This window comes from Callorhinus ursinus, unplaced genomic scaffold (genome assembly GCF_003265705.2).
Source record: "Callorhinus ursinus isolate GAN/ISIS: 27379988/994484 unplaced genomic scaffold, GSC_fseal_2.0 scaffold29, whole genome shotgun sequence".
NCBI classification, from domain to species: domain Eukaryota; kingdom Metazoa; phylum Chordata; class Mammalia; order Carnivora; family Otariidae; genus Callorhinus; species Callorhinus ursinus.
The window spans coordinates 17027420-17049699 of NW_027397091.1; the positions used below are offsets into that span (position 1 = coordinate 17027420).

At 41.3% G+C, this 22280-nt stretch overlaps 1 protein-coding gene across 5 annotated transcripts in view; it reads left to right on the forward strand.

The window, feature by feature from the left end:
- Nucleotides 1–22280, forward strand: part of CFAP61 (cilia and flagella associated protein 61) — a 301246-nt gene that overhangs the window by 227459 nt on the left and 51507 nt on the right. For 4 of the 5 annotated variants that reach the window (XM_073878452.1, XM_025876823.2, XM_073878453.1 and 1 more), the window contains 3 exons: nucleotides 11707–12034; nucleotides 13410–13501; nucleotides 20692–20897. In XM_073878452.1, coding sequence (XP_073734553.1) covers nucleotides 11707–12034; nucleotides 13410–13501; nucleotides 20692–20897 — 626 coding nt within the window. Of the gene's footprint in view, nucleotides 1–11706; nucleotides 12035–13409; nucleotides 13502–20691; nucleotides 20898–22280 lie in introns of those variants that run through there. The other variant, XM_073878455.1, reaches the window with a different exon arrangement.

The following is a 22280-nucleotide window of genomic DNA, read 5'->3' on the forward strand; positions in this document are numbered from 1 at the left end:
CGATTTTGTTAGTATTTTCATTGCTGTGTCTCATTTTCTGCGCATTTATCCTTTATTTTAAAGTTCCCTTTATCTGCTATCCTTCTTATGTTTACTGTTTGCATGGTTTATTTTTTCCATCGGTTTACTCTCCGTGTCCTTATATCTAAAGTGTCTCTTACAGGTATCATAAAGTAGATTTTGTTAGTATTTTCATTGCTGTGTAGCAAGTTTGACAGATTTAGCAAACTAAAACAGTATCCATTTGTTAGCTCATAGATCTGCAGGTTGGAAGTCATGGTGTGATTGGCTTCTCTGCTCAGGGACTCTCAAGGCTCCAGGCTGTGCTCTAGCTGGAGATTGTATCTTTGGTTGAATTTAGTTTATTGCAGCTGAGGATGGGAAGTCCCTGTTTCCTTGCTGCTCAGACAAGGTCCACTCTCCATTCTGAGAGGCCATCTACATTCCTTGCCACATGGCTCCTTCCATCTTCAAGCTAGCAACAGAGAGTCTCTCTCATGTCAAATCTCCCTCACACTTCACATCTTCTTTGGGACAAGCCTAGTGTCTTTTAAAGGGCTTACCTGATTAGGTCAGACCCAAAGAGCATATCTTAAAGTCAGCCATGCCATAGAACACCCCCTAATCATGCGGGTGATCCTCTCATCACAGTCCTAGTTCATGTTCACACCTAAAGGGAGGGGTGGGAATTTTGAGGACCAGCTTAGAAATCTGCCTACCTCATGCTTTTCTATTCTTTCTGCCTTTTAATTGAAGTGTTTTACCACAAGTATTTAATGTAATTATTTATGTGGTTAGATTTAGGTCTACCATTTTGTTATTGGTTTACTGTTTGTCTCCTCTGCTTTTTGTTAGTCTATTCCCTTTGCCTGCTTTTTAAAAATTAGAGTATTTTTTAGTATTCTATTTCAATTGTCTTCTGGTGTATATGTTATTTTTAGTGGTTGCTCTATGTATAATAATATACATCATTAATCTCTTACATTCTAGTTAGAGTAAATATTGCACCATTTCTCATAAAATATAAAAACCTTGCAACCATACAGTCCCTTCTCCCCACTTTCTGGACACCCTTTTCTGTTACATTTGATATGTATCTACACACATTGAAAAACCAACAAAAGTATAACTTTTGTTTTAAACAGTCATACATATTACAAAGAACTTAAGAAGAAAAATAGAATTTTATGCTTACCCAGATATTTTCCAATTTTATTGTTTTGTCTTCATTTCTGAAGATCCAAATTTCCATCCAATATAATCTCTTTTCACCCTGAACAACTTCCTATAGCACATACAATTGCAGGCCTGCTGGCAATGGATTCTCCAGTTTTCCTCTTTCTGAAAATATCTTTATTTTACCTTTGTTCTTGAAAGATATTTCCACTGGATATAGAATCATGGCCTGAGAGGTTGCTGTTTTTTGTTTTTTTGTTTTTCCTTTCAACACTTCTAAGATGTTTTTTCTATCGTCTTCTGACATGGAAAAGTTTTGATTTAAGAAATCTGTCATCGTTCGGGGGGCGGAGCAAGATGGCTGAGGAGTAGGAGACCTGGATTTCGTCTGGTCTTAGGAATTAAGCTGAATGGGGATCAAACTATTCTGAACACCTACGAACTCAACAGGAGATCAAAGAAGAGAGTAGCAACAACTCTCTGAACAGAGAAGCGACCACTTACTGGAAGGTAGGACATGCGGAGAAGTGAATCCGAGGCAATATTTGGGAGGCTAGACAGCGGGGCAGGGGGCCTCCTTCGGCCGCTTCTGGCAAGTGATAGAGCCGCGGAGCACAAAATCGGAACTTTTAGAAGTCGGCTCCGCTGAGGGACGTCGCTCCAGTGGCTAAGCGGGGGGTGGAACCCTAGCAGGACAGTGTGGTCTCAGGACCCTCAGGGTCACAGAAAGACTGGGGGTGCCTGAGTGCGGCAGAGCTCCCAGGTATCGGAGCAGGGAAGCAGGCTGCAGAGACGGAGCCGAGGCGCCGGCTCTCAGCTCGGGGTTGCCATAGACTGTGATCCGTGGCCCAGTCAGGCCACTGCTCCTCCAGCAGGGACCCAACAAGCGGCAGAGCCGGGGAGACTCCCCTTCCTCCACTGGGAGGAGCGGCACGGGAGTGCACCACAGGGATCTGCTGGGTTTGGAGACTCCACACGGGGTCGGGTGCCAGAGATAGAAAGAAACACTCAGTCACAGGCTGGGTGAGCACAGAGTGCGGATGGAGACCGGGGAGACAGGAGTGACTGCTTTTCTCTGGGGGTGCACTGAGGAGCGGGGCCCCGAGTTCTCGGCTCCTCCGAGTGGAGATTGGGAGGCCACCATTTTCACCCTGGTCCTCCAAAGCTGTGCCGAGAGCTTGCAGGGAACAAAAGCTCCTGAGAGCAAACCCTAGCAGCTTGCTTAGCCCCGTTGGACAAGGGTGGGGCAATTCCACCTCCACAAAGACATATGGGAACCACGGCAACAGGCCCCTCCCCCAGAAGATCAGCACGAACAGCCAGGAAGCCAAGACCAAGTTTACCAATCAAGGAGAACAGGAGAACTCCAGCCCTAGGGGAATACTGCACATAGAATTCATCGCTTTTTTTTTCCATGATTCAGTAGTTTTTCAAAGTTACTTTTTTTAACTGTTTTTTTTTTGAATTTTTCTTTTTCCCTTTTTCAACCAACATCTTATCAATCCCTTTTTTAAAAACACATTTTTTATTGTTCATTTTTAAAGTCATATTTTATCCCTTCATAGTAGTTACCCTTATTTTTGGCATATATATATATATAAGTTCTCTTTTAAAAAATTTTGAGATACAGTTTCTCCTAACAGATCAAAATATACCCTAAATCACTAGTGCATGGCTTTGTTCTAGTCTCCTGCCTGATCACATTCTCTCCCTTTTTTTCTTTTTTTTTAAATCTTCTTCTTTTTTCAAACAACTTCTTATCTTATCGATTCCTTTTATAAAATCTTTTATAATTTTCATCTTTACAGTCATCTTCCATCCCTTCATTGTATCAACCCTTATTTTGTACATATATAAGTCTTTCTTCCTTTAAAATTTAGGAGGCACTTTTTTCTAATAGACCAAAATACGCCCAAAATCTAGTGTGTGACACTAATCTATGCCCTAGCCTGATCATATTTGATCATATTCTTTTCTTTGTATTGTTCTGTTTCTGTTTTTATCTTTTTCTTTTTGTTTTTTTTTTTCTCTTTCTTTTTTCTTTCTTGCCCTTTCTTTTCCCCTGGTTTCAGGTCTTTTCTGATTTGTTTAGAGTATATTTGCTGGGGACGTTCTTAACCTGTTAGCATTTTGTTCTCATTCAACTATTCAACTCTGGACAAAATGACAAGACGAAGAAAATCACCTCAGCAAAAAGAACAAGAGGTAGTACCATCTGCCAGGGACCTACTCAACACGGACATTAGTATGATGTTGGACCTAGAGTTCAGAATCATGACTTTAAAGATACTAGCTGGGCTTGAAAAAAGCGTGGAAGTTATTAGAGAAACTATTTCTGGAGAAATAAAAGAACTCAAATCTAACCAAGTCGAAATCAAAAAGGCTATTAATGAGGTGCAATCAAAAATGGGGGCACTAACTGCTAGGATAAATGAGACATAAAAGAGAATCAGCGATATAGAAGACCAAATGATGGAAAATAAAGAGGCTGAGAAAAAGAGAGATAAACAACTACAGGATCACGAGGGCAGAATTCGAGAGAGAAGCGATACGATAAGATGAAACAACATTAGAATAATTGGGATCCCAGAAGAAGAAGAAAGAGAGAGAGGGGCAGAAGGTATATTGGAGCAAATAATAGCAGAGAACTTCCCTAATGTGAGGAAGGAAACAGGCATCAAAATCCAGGAGGCACAGAGAGCCCCTCTCAAATTCAATAAAAGTAGGTCAACACCCTGACATCTAATAGTAAAACTGATGAGTCTCAGAGACAAAGAGAAAATCCTGAAAGCAGCTCGGGAGAAGAGATATGTAACCTACAATGGTAGAAATATTAGATTGGCAACAGACCTATCCACAGAGACCTGGCAGGCCAGAAAGGAATGATATCCTCAGAGCACTAAACGAGAAAAATATGCAGCCAAGAATACTATATCCAGCTAGGCTGTCATTGAAAATAGAAAGAGAGATAAAAATCTTCCAGGACAAACAAAAACTAAAGGAATTGGCAAACACAAAACCAGCCCTACAAGAAATATTGAAAGGGGTCCTCTAAGCAAAGAGAGAGCCTAAAAGCAGCATAGATCAGAAAGGAACACAGACAAGATACAATAACAGTCACCTTACAGGCAATACAATGGCACTAAATTCATATCTTTCAATAGTTACCCTGAATGTAAATGGGCTCAATGCCCCAATCAAAAGACACAGGCTATCAGATTGGATTAAAAAAACAAGACCCATCCATATGCTGTCTGCAAGAGGCTCATTTTAGACCCAAAGACACCCCCAGATTGAAAGTGAAGGGGTGGGAAACCATTTACCATGCTAATGGACAACAAAAGAAAGCTGGGCTGGCAATCCTGATATCAGACGAATTAGATTTTAAAACAAAGAGTGTAATAAGAGATGAAGAAGGACACTATATCCTACTTAAAGGGTCTATCCAACAAGAAGGTCTAACAATTGTAAATATCTATGCCCCTAACATGGGAGCAGCCAATTATATAAGGCAATTAATAACAAAAGCAAAGAAACACATTGACAACAATACAATAATAATGGGGGACTTTAACACCCCCCTGACTGAAATGGACAGATCATCTAAGCACAAGATCAACAAGGAAATAAAGACTTTAAATGGCACACTGGACCAAATGGACTTCCCAGACATATTCAGAACATTCCATCCCAAAGCAACAGAATACACATTCTTCTCTAGTGCCCATGGAACATTCTCCAGAATTGATCACATCCTAGGTCACAAATCAGGTCTCAACCGGTACCAAAAGACTGGGATTATTCCCTGCATATTTTCAGACCACAATGCTTTGAAACTAGAATGCAATCACAAGAGGAAAGTCGGAAAGAACTCAAATACATGGAGGCTAAAGAGCATCCTACTAAAGAATGAATGGGTCAACCAGGAAATTAAAGAAGAATTAAAAAAATTCATGGAAACCAATGAAAATGAAAACACAACTGTTCAAAATCTTTGGGATGCAGCAAAGGCAGTCCTGAGAGGAAAGTATCTAGCAATACAAGCCTTTCTCAAGAAACAAGAAAGGTCTCAAATACACAACCTAACCCTATACATAAAGGAGCTAGAGAAAGAACAGCAAATAAAGCCTAAACCCAGCAGGAGAAGAGAAATCATAAAGATCAGAGCAAAAATCAATGAAATAGAAACCAAAAGAACAGTAGAACAGATCAACGAAACTAGGAGCTGGTTCTTTGAAAGAATTCACAAGATTGATAAACCCCTGGCCAGACTGATCAAAAAGAAAAGAGAAATGACCCAAATCAACAAAATCATGAATGAAAGAGGAGAGATCACAACCAACACCAAGGAAATACAAACAATTATAAGAACATATTATGAGCAACTCTATGCCAGCAAATTAGATAACCTGGAAGAAATGGGTGCATTCCTAGAGATGTATCAACTACCAAAACTGAACCAGGAAGAAATAGAACACCTGAACAGACCTGTAACCACAAAGGAAACTGAAGCAGTCATCAAAAATCTCCCAACAAACAAAAGTCCAGGGCCAGATGGCTTCCCAGGGGAATTCTACCAAACATTTCAAGAAGAATTAATACCTATTCTCCTGAAACTGTTCCAATAAATAGAAATGGAAGGAAAACTTCCAAACTCATTTTATGAGGCCACCATTACCTTGATCCCAAAACCAGACAAAGACCCCATCAAAAAGGAGAATTACAGACCAATATCCTTGATGAACATGGATGCAAAAATTCTCACCAAAATACTAGCCAACAGGATCCAACAATACGTTAAAAGGATTATTCACCATGCCCAACTGGGATTTATCCCTGGGCTGCAAGGTTGGTTCAACATCCGCAAATCAGTCAACGTAATACAATACATTAACAAAAGAAAGAAGAAGAATCATATGATCCTCTCAATAGATGCAGAAAAAGCATTTGACAAAGTACAGCATCCTTTCTTGATCAAAACTCTTCAGAGTATAGGGATAGAGGGTACCTACCTTAATACCATAAAAGCCATCTATGAAAAATCTACAGCAAATATCATTCTCAATGGGGAAAAGCTGAGAGCCTTTCCCCTAAGGTCAGAAACGCAGCAGGGATGTCCACTATCACCACTGCTATTCAACATAGTATTAGAAGTCCTAGCCACAGCAATCAGACAACAAAAAGTAATCAAAGGCATCCAAATCGGCAAGGAGGAAGTCAAACTCTCACTCTTTGCAGATGATGTGATACTGTATGTGGAAAACCCAAAAGACTCCACCCCAAAACTGCTAGAACTCATCCAGGAATTCAGTAAAGTAGCAGGATATAAAATCAATGCACAGAAATCAGTGGCATTCCTATACACCAACAACAAGACAGAAGAGAGACAAATCAAGGAGTCCATCCCATTTACAATTGCACCCAAAACCATAAGATACCTAGGAATAAATTTAACCAAAGAGGCAAAGGATCTGTACTCAGAAAACTATAAAATACACATGAAAGAAATTGAGGAAGACAGAAAGAAATGGAAAAACGTTCCATGCTCATGGATTGGAAGAATAAACATTGTGAAGATGTCAATGCTACCTAGAGCAATCTACACATTCAATGCAATCCCCATCAAAATACCATCCACTCTTTTCAAAGAAATGGAACAAATAATCCTAAAATTTGTATGGAACCAGAAGAGACCCCGAATAGCCAGAGGAATATTGAAAAAGAAAAGCAAAGCTGGCGGCATCACAATTCCGGACTTCCAGCTCTATTACAAAGCTGTCATCATCAAGACAGTATGGTACTGGCACAAAAACAGACGCATAGATCAATGGAACAGAATAGAGAGCCCAGAAATGGACCCTCAACTCTATGGTCAACTCATCTTTCAGAAAGCAGGAAAGAATGTCCAGTGGAAAAAAGACAGTCTCTTCAACAAATGGTGTTGGGAAAATTGGACAGCCACATGCAGAAGAATGAAACTGGACCATTTCCTTACACCACACACCAAAATAGACTCCAAATGGTTGAAAAACCTAAATGTGAGACAGGAGTCCATCAAAGTCCTAAAGGAGAACACAGGTGACAACCTCTTCGACCTCAGCCGCAGCAACTTCTTCCTAGAAACATCGCCAAAGGCAAGGGAAGCAAGGGCAAAAATGAACTCTTTGGATTTCATCAAGATAAAAAGCTTTTGCACAGCAAAAGAAACAGTCCACAAAACCAAAAGACAACGGACAGAATGGGAGAAAATATTTGGAAATGACATATCAGATAAAGGGCTAGTATCCAAAATCTATAAAGAAGTTATTAAACTCAACACCCAAAGAACAAATAATCCAATCAAGAAAAGGGCAAAAGACATGAAGAGACATTTTTCCAAAGAAGACATCCAAATGGCCAAGAGACACATGAAAAAGTGCTCAACATCGCTTGGCATCAGGGAAATCCAAATCCAAACCTCCATGAGATACCACCTCACACCAGTCAGAATGGCTAAAATTAACAAGTCAGGAAATGACCAATGTTGGCAGGGATGCACAGAAGGGGGAACCCTCCTACACTGCTGCGAGGAATGCAAGCTGGTGCAACCATTCTGGAAAACAGTATGGAGGTTCCTCAAACAGTTGAAAATAGAGCTACCGTATGATCCAGCAATTACACTACTGGGTATTTACCACAAAGATACAAATGTAGGGACCCGAAGGGGTACGTGCACCCCGATGTTTATAGCAGCAATGTCCACAATAGCCAAACTGTGGAAAGAGCCAAGATGTCCATCGACAGATGAATGGATAAAGAAGAAGTGGTATATATACACAGTGGAATATTATGCAGCCCTCAAAAGGAATGAGATCTTGCCATTTGCAACAATGTGGATGGAATTGGAGGGGGTTATGCTGAGTGAAATAAGTCAATCAGAGAAAGACATGTATCATATGACCTCACTGATATGAGGAATTCTTAATCTCAGGAAACACACTGAGTGTTGCTGGAGTGGTGGGGGGTGGGAGGGATGGGGTGGCTGGGTGATAGACATTGGGTAGGGTATGTGCTATGGTGAGTGCTGTGAATTGTGCAAGACTGTTGAATCACAGATCTATACTTCTGAAAAAAATAATGCAACATATGTTAAGAAAAAAGAATAAGAAGAAGATAGCAGGAGGGGAAGAATGAAGGGGAGTAAGTCGGAGGGGGAGACGAACCATGAGAGACTATGGACTCTGAAAAACAAACTGAGGGTTCTAGAGGGGAGCGGGGTGAGGGGATAAGTTAGCCTGGTGATGGGCATTAAAGAGGGCACATTCTGCGTGGAGCACTGGGTGTTATGCACAAACAATGAATCATGGAACACTACATGAAAAACTAATGATGTAATGTATGGTGATTAACATAACAATAAAAATTAAAAAAAAAAAGAAATCTGTCATCTTTCAAACCATTATTTCCCTGTTTTTAGTGTGTCATTTCCCCCTGGATGCTTTTAGAGTTTTCTCTTTATCTTTAGTTTCCAGCAGCTTGATGTTGTTAGGGTTCCATGTTTATTTTGTCTCAAAGCATGGTTTTTCTTGAATTTATTATCTTGTTAGAGTTCATTGTTTAGAATCCATACACTTATAACTTTTGTTAAATTTTACCAAGGTCTTGGCCATTATTTCTTGCTTCATTCTTCTCTCCTCTCCTCCTTGGACTCCAATCACATATCTGTTAGACTTTTTCTTGTTGCATGGGTCTTTAAGGCCCTATTCATTTGTTTCAATCTCTTTGTTTCTTCTCTCTCTAGTCTTCACATTGAGTAATTTCTATTGATGTAACTTCAAGTTCGCTGACTCTTTCTTCTACCATCTTTATTCTTCTACTAGTATATAAAGTGACTATAGTCTAGCCTCTTTCCACCAAAATAAGGAAAATTACCCTCATACTGGTCATTGTTCCAAGTGTCTACTGCCCTACACCGTCTATCTCCTTTTAAATGCTCATTGGAATCTTTGGGTAATAGTTTTTGTACTTTGACCAGAGTTTATAGTTATATCAGTTAGAGTATTTGTCTGAGGGGATTACACCATTATACCAGAAACAGAACTCTTGAATTGGTATTTTGGACTCATATTAATACCTTGCTTCCTTCTGCCCAGTGGTAGTGCCTTCTGGGTGCCCACCAGATGCTCCAGCCTCCCACTGGCTGCCTCCCTTTTCTACACAGCATTCATTACCATCTGAAATCCTCTGCCTGTGAGGGTGATGACTTTGTTGGTGTCCATCTCTCCAATTAAATTATAAACTCTGTGTTTATCCTCTTCACCAAGAAGTTCTTCGGGCCTAACATGGGAAGTGTTTGTGTAAATGCATCATGAATGAGGTTTATCAGATCACTGACTCCTGATTTGCTAACCAGGGGGTTTTGCTCTCCCTAATCAGAATTATAAATAAAAGTACTCTTAAATATTAATTCAGAACAACATTGATGTGGCCAGATATTTCTACTTCATATTTTTATCCAGTATTGTAATGTTAAGTTGGCATTAAAGGAGTGCATGTGTTGCACTTCAGAGGTTTGTATAGAGGTTTGTTAGAACACATGTTCCCTTGAACTGTGTTAGATTTACTTATTCAGTTTTCAGTCTGGTTCACAAACTCCTATGAAATCCCCAGTGTAACAAAACTGTGAATACCTACACCAAAACAATATAATACTATTGCAGTACCAATAATCTTTAAAATCTGGGAAAATAAGAAATAATATATTTAAAATGCAACTTAATTAAAAGTAGGCTTAATTAGGAAAGAACTGGGTAGGTAGAAGAACTTTTGTGTGGATGCTGAAGGGGGCTCCTGAGTATTTTCAAGGACTCAAGAGGTTGATGATACTCTTTTTCGTGTATAATTTCAATTTAAATCAAATGGCTTTCCAAATTTTTATATGAGTGGGAGATCTAGTTTTATAGTGATGGGAACAGAGTAGAGGAGAGAAAAAAGAGTAGAGAGACAGAAAGATCCAGAGTCAGAGAGAGACTCAGAAAAATGTATTTTCCTGTGGTCACTGAGTAAGAGTTATAAAACAGAACAAATTCTAAAGAGACTTGAAGAAGCTGCCTGGGGTGGGAGTAACTGGGATAGGGTTAGATGGCTGAATGAATAGAGACAGGGAAAAGAGCAAAGGCCCTAGGAGCTCCCTGAGGGAGAACAAAGGACATCACAGAGATGACGGCTCCGAGTCCAATGCTGTCCAATAGAACTGATGGAAGTTGTCCGTGTCTGTGCTGTTCAGTATGGCAGCTACTAGCCAATTATAGCTTTTGGGCATTTAAAATAGGTACTACAATTGAGGATCTGGATTTTTAATTTTGTTTAATTTTAATTAATTTAGATTTAAATGTATATAGTCACACATGACCAGTGGCTACTGTAGGATCATTCATCATTCATGCACCATTCATGGGCATAGGAAAAGGCTATGGAAGAGAAGTATCTCTGGCCCAAGACAGCTAATGTCTGTACATAATAGGTAAGTGAGGTGCATAAAGCAGGCATGTGAAGGAAGCAGGGAGTATGATGTCAATCAGTAAGGATGAGGACCCATGTCATATGTTCATTTTTTAGCAGGCTTTTAATAAGGTGGCAAACTATATTTAGGTAAAGATAAAAATGACTAAACTATTTCAATGAAACTGGAAACTTAAAAACAACTAACTTGGACTGCCTTAATGACTTTCAACATCACTATGGAAGAAGATAATACAGATAAGCTCAAGGTAGCATTGAAATTTGGGCAGAGAATGGAGGGGGCATACAGGTCACTTCTAAGGAGTGTGCAGAGGTGTTTTGGGTGCCTCTATAGCATGGTGCCTGTCACAAGGTAGGCACCCCATAAATATTTATTGAATGACTGTCTTCCATGCCAGGGCAGGAATGAACAAGGCAGGAGCCCAGACCTGGTAGATACTGGGGCTGATGGGGCTCTCATCCTTTCTGGGGCATCCTTCAGGGATGGGCTTTCTGGGTTTAAAAAGGCAGGAACAAGGCAATCTGAAGATTCAAGACTGAATGAGGTGACCCCAAGAAGGAACCTGGAGAAACTTAAGTGTCAGACACAAGAAAAGGAAAATAGAAGAAGGCTGAGATAGAGCTATTCAAAATATAGGCAAATGAGGGGAAAGTGGTGTCTCTATGGATGTAAACCTCCTTACAGGGGAAAAAAAATACTTTTCTGAGAGATACTCCATCACTTGGCATTCTTCTTTCCACTGGATGTCTAAATTGAGTGATTACAAGAAAGAGTGATATTAGGTATCTTAATTTGTTCTTCATACCAAAGACAGACTCTCTCCCTCTGTCTGTCCATCTGTCTGTCTCTCTCTCCATACACACACACACCACACCATTATGACATTTTAGTAAAGTAAACGTTGTTGTTGTTTTGGTTTGGTTTTTTGTATGCCCCCAATAATAAGGTGCACTGCAGACTATTCACATTCTTGAGAGTGTAAAATGAAGAGTGATAACTGAGTAATAACATGAGTGTTTGCTTTGTAGATGTTCTTCAGCTTCTGTGAGAAGAATGTGGATTATGAAACATTTAAAGCACTCAATGATGCATGTCTTGTCTATGACGGCCGACTTGTGATTGATACCAACTTCCACACCAATGACATAGCCATCAGAGCTGCTGGCTCCCTCACCAAATTCTCCAATAAATATTACTCAAATGAGTGGACTCATAGCAGCTTCAGTTCCAAAGAAATTGGCTTCCAGCTGGCAGCAGCTATGCTCAGTCTCTTTGACCCGACCCTTGAACCTGTGACTGAGCCACCAGCTGATCTTGACCGACTCATCCCCATGTACAAGGGAGCCAAGATCCAAGGTGTGTAGTAGGCCACCTTCTTCCCTCTGATGAAGCCACATTGGATCTGGGTCAGTGCTTAGGGCAGCCCTCCATGTTTGTCTTAGGCTTGGTGAGGAGGCTCCTCTGTCTCTCAGTGGGTTTGCACAGAGACAGAGGAAAGCTCAATCTCATTTTTAAACATTTATTATGGACCTGGCATTTTATTGTAGTCCTTTGTATTTTGAGCATGCAGTATGGATCACATCATAACTGCGGTCCCCATTTTACAGGAATGTAAAGAGAGACTGGGAGCAATCAGTAACTTGCCCAAAGGTTACTCACAACTGGTTAGTGGAGCAATGCCCTGACATCTTGCTAAACTTTTGTTCTCACTATAAGCTCAGAGATAAGGAGACCCTTCCAAGCATCCCAGGCCTTGGCCTCTTATCTAGATGAATAAGCCAAACCATTCACAACTGTAAAAACATCCACTTTCATCCCCTAAGCCATATTGATCCCTAAGGAGATCATCATATGAGTAATAGAGGATTTCTTTGTGTTTGGCTGATGTTCATATCTTTGAAAGTAGTGTCTTTGAATCTTGTGGACCTTCTACCACAAAATGCACATATTTACAAAATTGTAAGTTCATTTCCAGGAGGTTGATGGACCAATCTCTAAAGCCATCCATGGACCCCCTAGGGTGTCCATGGACCCTAACCCAGTAAACAGAACATGAGATAAAGAGACACAAGCCCTGAATACCAGTCCTTGTCATTTTCTACCTAACTAAATGGACTCCGATAGATCCTGCTCTGTGTCTCACTTTGGATTGAGAACTTAGGAAAGGTGGTGGCCATGGGAAAAGAAGAGAAGTGATGGGTGTCAAAGACCAGAATTAGATCAAGCTCATACTATGGGACAAGCTAGAAAGAGTAAGGATTTCATAATGATAATTTTCTAAAGTATTGAACAAGAACTTTGTTGATTTTCCTTAATAACATCCACTTTAATATTTTGGTTACATAGTGAAAGAGTGACAGGGAATGAGAATATCACTGCAACATTTAAGGCCTCCGTAGGTCTTGGTCTGGCTTTGGCAGGCATAGGTTAGAGTGCCGGGGGTTATGGGAAATCACAGTATACCCAGGATTGGGTTGGCACATCTTCCTGGGGCATTGCTGGCTATATTATGGGCTATAGTGGCACATTCACATTGATTTTGTTAAATAACATCAATCTCAGGGAGTTTCTTGCTAATACTAGTACTTTAGGGGGATAGTTTGAGTAGTATACACCATGGTAGGCATCTCTGTTTAGCCTATGTCCTATGTGCTATATACAGATATATAAACTCCATTACCACTTCATTAACAACTAAATTAAAATCTGGAAAATCTGCCATTTCCTATAGGAGGCATTCTTCCTGGGTCTTACCATTATCTGCATATTGCCAAACCTGCCATTCCAACTCCCTTAGAGGTACAAATGGCCCAGCCTAATTTTGTAAGTATTATTCCTGAATTTCATTTTACTTTCAAATATAACACTTTGTTTACAGGGGGATGAAATTCTCTATTCAGAGTCTTTAGTATAATGTACTGGTTCATCAGAAAAACCACTGTGGTAGCCAGCTCCCAAGATGGCCCCATGATTCTTGCCCTTTGGTATTCTTGCCCTTGTGTGGTCCCTTCCCACATGAAATAGGGCAGGATATTATGGAAATGACAGTGTGTGACTTCTAAGGCTAAGTCATGAAAGGTATTACAGCTCCAAATTGCACCCTCCTGGATCACTTACTGCCATGTGGTGAGGTCACCCAGGCCACCAATTGGAGAGGCCTATGTGGTAAGGAATTGAGGATTCCTGTACCAGCCATTAGCAATTTATCAGTCATGTGAGGGAGCTGCCTTGGACGTGGAGTCTCCAGCCCCAGTCAAGGCTTCAGATGATGTGGCCCCAGCAGACATCTTTACTATAAACCTATAGGAGACCTTGAGCCAGAGTCCCCCAAGCTAAGCTGCTCCTAATTTCTGACTCCCAAACATTGAGGTAATAGTTTATTGTTGTTTTAAGACATTAAGTGTTTTTTAATAGAATATTTTCTAGAGCAGGCTTAGGTTCACAGCAAAATGGAGAGGAAAGTACCAAGATTTCCCAGGTACCCCATCTCCATTTACACATAACCTCTTCAGTGATCAACACCCCCACCAGAGTGGTATATTTGTTACAATGGATGAATTTACATCAACACCTTATTGTCACCCAAAGTCCACAATTTACTTTAGAGTTCACTCTTGATGTTAAACATTCTATGTGTTTGGGCAAATGTATAATGATGTGTCCACCATTACATTGTCATACAGAGTAGTTTCATGGCTCTAAAATTCCTTTGTTCTGTGCCTATTCATCTTTCCCTCCCCACAACCTCCGGCAACCACTGATCTTTTCACGGTCTCTATAGTTTTGCCTTTTCCAGAATGTCATATAGTTGGACTCATACAGTATGATTTCAGATTGCTGCTTTCACTTAGTAATGTGCCTTTGTTTCCTCCATATCTTTTTATGGCTTGATAAGGAATTTCCTTTTAGTGCTGAATAATATTCCATTGTCTGGATAGAACACAAATTATTTATCCATTCGCCTGCTGAAGGACAGTAAGTTGCTAAGTTTTGAGGTAATCTGTGATGCACCAAGAGGTAACTAACCACTTTTGTGGCAATGTACAAATACATTGCTTAGGGTCTGGGATGTCTATCCAGAGCCCATTGTTCTCTCACTCTGCCTGAATTACCCTGGAAGGGCCATCCAGGAAAAGTAGAAGCTGTGGGGTGGGATACCCCCTGGGTTCAAGGTAACTAGAAAGGATGCAGTGTGGTTGGTCAGTCGGCAACCTCCTCAGATTAGATCATCTGGCAGATGGTCCCAAACTGGTGTTTGCTGTCATTTGGGGGTGGTCTTTCTGATGTGTCATGTTTGCTTTTTTGTCAGTGAGGCAGACACTAAGTTGCCTATTTTCTTTTTTTTTTAAAGATTTTATTTATTTATTTGACAGAGAGAAAGATAGCAAGAGCAGGAACACAAGCAGAGGGAGTAGGAGAGGGAGAAGCAGGCTTCCCACTGAGCAGGGAGCCCAATGCAGGGCTCGATTCCAGGACCCTGGGATCCTGACCTGAGCCGAAGGCAGACACTTAACGACTGAGCCACCCAGGTGCCCAGTGTAAGTTGCCTATTTTCTTATCCTGAATATTTAACAGGCTGACCAATGTAAAATAAACACATTTCCCAGATTTCCTTGAGAATAGGGTTAGCCTTGTGACAGGTTTTGGCCAATGAGATGTAAGTAGAAGCTGTTAGAAAATTCCTTTAAGGGAGGCAGACTCAAAATGGCACAGGCTATTTGCCTCTCATCTTTCTCCCTTGTGGAAATCAGAATCCCCACTCTTCCTTGTACTTCCCCTGGACTTTAGCAAGTTACCAACTTCTCTGTATTTCTGGTCCTATTAGGGATCACAAATAAAGTAACAGTGCCTTTAAGGAACAAAACAGGTAATTAGTCAGTGGTGGATGTTGTCAATTACAGTTCCAGATAAATAATGAAACCTGGTTCTTGGAGGGGAAGGATAGATGTTATGTATTTAAAACTTATTTCCGTTGGGTTTCTGCCAAATTCTTTTAGGTGTATCCTGTATACATGGTCTGATTCCAGATTTTCTTGCAAATAAAGAAAAGATCATAGAGAATAGTGTTATGCTGTCTATTGCAGTATAATAGAACTTAGCAACATGAAATGGCCATTTGATTCTGCTCACAGATTCTGTGGGTCAGGAATTTGGACAGGACACAGCGGGAATGGCTTTCCACCCCACGGTGTCTGGAGCCTCAGCTGGGAAGACTGGAAGATTTGTTGTGACTCAGTGGGCAGATCCTCTGAAGGCTTGTACTCACCTGGGCTGGGAGGACTCAGTCACAGGGAGTGCTGACCAGAGCATCACACCTGTGCTATCCTGGTTGCCTGGGCTTCCTCACAGCACGGTAGCCTCAGAGTAGTCAGACTTCTTATGTGATGGCTCAGGGCTCCGAGTGCAAGTGGAGTGGCAGTGCCTCTTATGACCACAGTCACACAGTGTCACTTCCCCACACCATCTGTTGAAGCAATCACAGACCACCGGGATTGACGAAGAGAGGACATAGAGGTCATCTCTCAATGGGAAGAGTGTCAAGGTCATATTGCAGATGAGTATGTGGGATGGGGGACATTGTTGTGGCCATCTTTGGAAAATACAATCTGCTACCGATGACGTGGGGCATTAGATAGATAGGATGAAGCCCAGATGTTGTGTTCAGAGGCTGAGCACTTTGGTCATCGGAGATAAATAACTGGACTCAAATATTAGGTTCAAGAGCTAGAAAATATTGGACTTGGTTTCAGACAGAACCAGATTCTTCAAGGACACTGTGATTTCCTCAATGCAGTGTGATTTATTTATGAACCCCTGGCCCTCTCTCTGAATAAAGTCGGAGGAGGTTTTTAATAAAAACACCCTTAAAAAGGGATTTTTTAAAAAAGATAATGAGTTTTAATAAGAATGCAACTTAAATAGATTCTTTGGCTGGTGCTATGACAGTGTTTGAAACAGGACCCCTGACTTTAATTAACCATTTTGCCAGGTGGGCTTCCTTTTTAATTAGTACATAAGATCTAAACAGATTTTTTCCATTTTATTCTCCAAGAAAAAAAATGTAGGATGGTTCCATGGCAATCTTTTGGGGTTGGAATTAATTTGATTAAGTAAAATTGTTGCCAAAATGGTCAGGCAGTCACCTAAATATAACCAATTGATCGAGAATGGAGCCCATCGAACAATATTTCACTAGAGAAATGAATTGCTATTCTTACAATAAATGTAGTGCAGATGAATTTTACCAGACTTTTATAGCACTCACTAATTGGAATATTTAAGTAAGAAGACACTTTAGTAATTCATGAGCTCTCTGAGAGGTAACCTGACAAAAAGAAGAAAGGGGACCCCTACATAATAAACTAATTTACAGATTCCAGTCCACATGCTTTGTTGGCTTATACACCATGGAATAAAGAAATTTGTCACAACAAATTCTGCCTTGGATACCATCAAATTTTAAAATTGTGTGTTCATCACGAGAGCTGGGGGCTTGATTTCTTGCACACCAAGTCTGATTACTCCTGTGTCTTCCATTTGGCATGAATTCCAGAGCCATCTTCCAACCTTTGTCAAAATCATAAAGAACTCAAAAGGATAATTGTATTCAGGAAAAAGGAAGGCGGAAAAATACTACACCAGAACCAGTTACTCCGCCAAAATCTTAAATTCAAGATCCACGCTTCAAAAAAAAAAAAAGATCCACATTTCCTAACAATTTACTTATATACTTAAAATAAAGGAAGCAACTAGACACATCCCACAAAATTGGAAAGTGTATGAAATCATCATCATTACCTCAAAATGCCTTATGGGGTGGCAGGGCTGGAAGCTGCCTCAAGCCATCCTTTTATGGAGCGATTTTCTGTGACGATAGGCAGAAAGAGTTCTGGACTTCACTGGATTTTCCTAGTCTGTCAGTAACTGTGACTAGGAATGACCTAGGAAATTCAGATAAGTCTGCCTGGCCCTATCAGAGTAATTTGTGTCTGAGAAGCCCATCTGTAGATGGCTTGTCTTTAATGTCAATGAAAAATATTTCAATGCATTCCACATTCCCAGAACAGCCCCCTGGTTATGCTAACACAGTGCCAGATCTCATTAAAATGGACAAAATTACTTCCATAGTTGAGATTAGCTCTCATAGCACAGCATGGTCATTTTGTTCCACTACAGTATGGCTGCTTTCTGCCCTCTTAAAGCCCTCATAGCTATAATGTGCGAAGACATACAGAGGCAACCCAAAGATTGTCATTCAATCTTTAAATTAAAAAATAAGACCAAACAACCCCCAACAGATACCATGACAAGAAATCATTGAAAACGATGCTGACTCTATCACCCTCCTGTGGAGCAACTTCAGCTCTGCAAAAACTTGTCAAGACACCACCAACTAAGTTACTGTGGTCCTTGTGTTGAGGTGCTCAGCCTTGGCCAAATCAGTCCCCCTAAACTAAGAGTCCTCATGAGCAGAAGTGAAATGCTTTGCAAAGTCACAGTCTGTCATATGGGTGGTTCACAGGGTATGCCCCTTTGATGCCTGGGTTTCCTTCCTTAATCCCTTAGCTTAAAGAAATCTTAAAGAGAAGGTGGAGGGACCAAGACCTTGTGGGGTTGTGGACTCTGCCCTCCAGTGAGCCCTGGGGACACCTGGCACTAAATCTATGCCGGAGCTCTTGGCAGTGGCCCCTCTCCTGGATCCCACAGCTGCCCTACCACTGAGGCCAGGGAGCAGCCCCTCCTCAGAGACTCACTCGACTTTCACCTAGGCACCTCTCCTGAGAAAAAAGTTCACTTTCCACCGCTGGGGTGGAAGAGAGGCAGCTAAGCCTAAAGCTGCGATTGCCAAACTCAAATGGTCTTTAAAGTCTTGTATTTAATCTTAGGAACACAGGTGGTGGGCACATTCTTCACTCTCATAGCGCCTTGTATATTTAATTCAGAAATAGCGTTTGCTACAGTGGGCTGCCAGGTAAAGCTGACCCTGTGATGTCACACGCCCCCATTCTGGGAGATCGTTGCTCAGTCTGAGAAGTCAAGACTTGAGGAAACACACCCGATGGAAAAAAGTCTGTGGGGCTATCTAGGACTAGAGAAATACTTGTGGCAGGAGCAGAGGGTGAGGGCTGTGATCGGATACAGAGAGCAGGCGGTCTACAGCCAGTGGCTCAGGCCCAGCCTTTTCCAGACTCTTCTTGAGTTCAGACAAGCCCCACTCTTCTGCATCCAACTCCTCCCTTCCAGGGTCCCTCCTTCCCTCCTTCCTTCCTTCTCTCTTGCTCCTTCTGCTCTGTTTCATTTCTCTTTCTCTCTCTCCCTGTCTGATTCCTTGCCACAACACAGCCACTGTATTTAAGAATAACTTTTTATCATGTTAGAAGTGATAGTCATTTTTAAAAAATAGAAAGGACGGGTAGTCAAATGAGCAGAAAGAGAAATACTAACAGTGACCTCGTCAGTCAACCACAGAAATTGACCACTTGAACAGTTAAACTGTTGATAGAAAACAAATAGAATGATACTGTGTATGTTTATAAAAATAGAACGATACTGTATAAGTTATAAAATATAACTTTTTATACTATACTTCAATAGCATCAAATGTACTGTAAACATATTTTCCTGTTGTGGAATATAGTTTCCCAATGATCTTTGTTGGATGTGTTGCATCCCATTGTGTGGATGTACTATTGTCCTGTTAGCTGATGCCTTCCGTGTTGCTATGGAGGTAGATTTCCTGTCTGTATCCATCCATCTCTGTGAGTGATGGATGCCTTGCACCTCCCTCGAGGTGCCACCCCAGCGCCTTTCCTAAGCCATATCTGCTCTCTCCCTGACCCCCAGGTACCCAGTTTCACACACATACATGGGGTTGGCCCAGGGTTTACCTGACATCCCTTCTGTATATCTCACCATGTGCCCTTTCCATTGGCTGATTCCTCCCTAGGGCTTGCCATGTGATGCCCAAACACCCACCAGTTGTTTTAATTTATTTAAAAATTCATTTAAACCATGTGTCCTTGTTTAGACAAAATCCACAGGGGATGTCCAGGACTAAGTAAATGTTTGGGATCAGTGTAGTCCAACTTGCCTTGGATTTCTAAAATGCCACATTGATGTGCAGAGCAAAAGCTTAAATCTATATGCTCTCAGGAAAGTTTTATTGAATGTAACTGTGTACTAAGTTCAGAGTCTAGGGGCAAAGTGCACATTCAGCTGCTACCAACAGCACCATGTTTTTCCACTGAAGGTTCTCAGTTTGGTTGCCTGAGCTGGTGGGGTGCGTGTCTCCGGTTGGTAGGTCAGTAGCTGTTAGGGGCTGAGATAGAAAAAGTGATCGTGACATGGGATTTATCGAGCAGCATCTTCCCTTTCCATGTGGGTTCATGTGGCAGTTTTAACCAACTTCTAGGGGACACAAAGCCATGCATCCGCAACTTTGACAACTTACAAACTAACAAGTAGCCTTCAGCACGTGCATGTGTACTTCCTGCCCGTGAACTTGAACCTTCTTCCTGGGAACAGACCTGACCAAACAGCTGAGCCTCCCCAACATAAACGTTTTTAAAAAACCTGACATTCTTTCTGATCACTGTTGACTAGGAGGTTACTCTCAAAAACGGTGCTGTGAAAAAAATTTTAAAAATTAACAATCTGAACACACCTCACAGAAGAGAGTAAACCCAGTTCCTTGTACTAGCTGTGCGAGGTATTGAATAGCAGAGAATTGGTTGTAACCTAGCAACTGATTTGGAAACGTGGAACAATGCAATCAGTTTAAAATATCCTGAGGAACATTTGGTCATTAAGTCCAGTATGTGGTAGCTGACACAGGGTTAGCTTCTGTTGAGTTTAGTCAATATCTATTACTGTCATTTGCAATGTGTTGTAAGATGTAACCTGTCTGTTCATATGAAAAATAAATTGCTATGATAAAGTTCCCAAAGTCCAGAAATGTTTCTAATGTTGTTTTTTTCTGATTTTCCCCACACACACTCCCCACCCCCCACCAGGGTTTAGAAATAGTAACAGGTAATGCAAAAAATGGGACTTACTTCCGAATACATATCAACAAGTATAAAATGGTGGAAACCATCACGTGCCTTTCTAAAGAGCCTTTCCCTGCCTCCAACTACATCCGCCTATTTGGCCAGCATGAGCAACTTCTCAACAACCTATGTGCTCGGTACGAGGACAAGCTGATCCCAGATCTCTACAGGTAAGTTGAACATTACACTTACTTTACTAAGACTATGCAAACATTTATAATGTCTTGTGAATGAGGGATGTGTTTTGTGATGAACCAGAAAGCCAAACAGGAACCCATGGGAGAGGCTAGAGTGGCAGAAATTTTATTCTAAGATAACAGAGTATCTGACCACTAGCATTGGCCTGAGAGTGGAGGGTCACATGGAGAAGTGCATGGACTCTTGACATGTCCACATATGGGCCCCATGGCCACACACAGGCCTGGATCCCAGATGCATCCAAGCACAGCCTCCACACCACAGACACGCCCAGATGAGATGATATTCAAGTCCCTTTCAACATGGGGCTGCTAAGAGTAGTCAGAAATTGAAGAGAGAGATTGGGAGCAGGATATGGAAGCTCTTGGTCCTGGTGGGAATTCCACAACCACAGACAGGCTATTTGTGACCCCAGCCTTCCTCCCAGCATGTGCTTAAGCAAAGGGGGAGGCCATTTGTATAAGACATTGTTAAGGGAATTCTGAATGGCGGGGTGGTGGTTAGACTGGGTGATCTGTGCCTCTGTCTTTTTAAATGCTAAGAAACTTTTTCATCCTATACCCCTGGGAGGGCTAGAATTTTAGAGTAGAAAGCTATTCCTGGACACAGTCTCTTGCTTCGAAAGGTGAGGAGAACTTCCTTCTCTGCACAAAACAAGATAATGACAAAGCCAGTATTAGATACAGATGTAGGACATAGAATTCTAGAGTTCTCAGTACCCAAGGTGGTGACTGCTAGGATCAGGAGCAATCTCTCTTTCCTCTTAAAAATATGTTTAAATTGGAGCATCTGGGTGGCTCAGTTGGTTAAGTGTCTGCCTTCGGCTCAGGTCATGATCTCAGGGTCCTGGGATCGAGTTCTGAGTTGGGCTCCATGCTCAGTGAGGAGTCTACTCCCCCCTCCCCATCTCCCCCCAGCCCCTGCTCATGCTCTCTTTCTCTCTCTCTCTCTCTCTCTCTCAAATAAATAAATAAATAAATAAATAAATAAATAAATAAAATCTTTAAAAACTATGTTTAAATTGTAGAATACATCATACAAACAAAAAAGTATGTAAAACATATATGTACACTTTAAGGGATAATAATACTAGAATTCTGTGTCCCTCCCACCTTTTTTTTTAAAGGTTTTATTTATTTATTTGAGAGAGAGAGAGAGCATAGCAGGGGGAGGGGCAGAAGGAGAGGGAGAAGCAGACTCCCCACCGAGCAGGGAGCCTGACTGGGGCTCAATCCCAGGACCCTGGGACCATGACCTGAGCTAAAGGCAGACACTTAACCAGCTGAGCCACCCAAGCACCCCAGCCATCCCACCTTTCTTAAGAAAGGATTCCTGGGGGCGCCTGGGTAGCACAG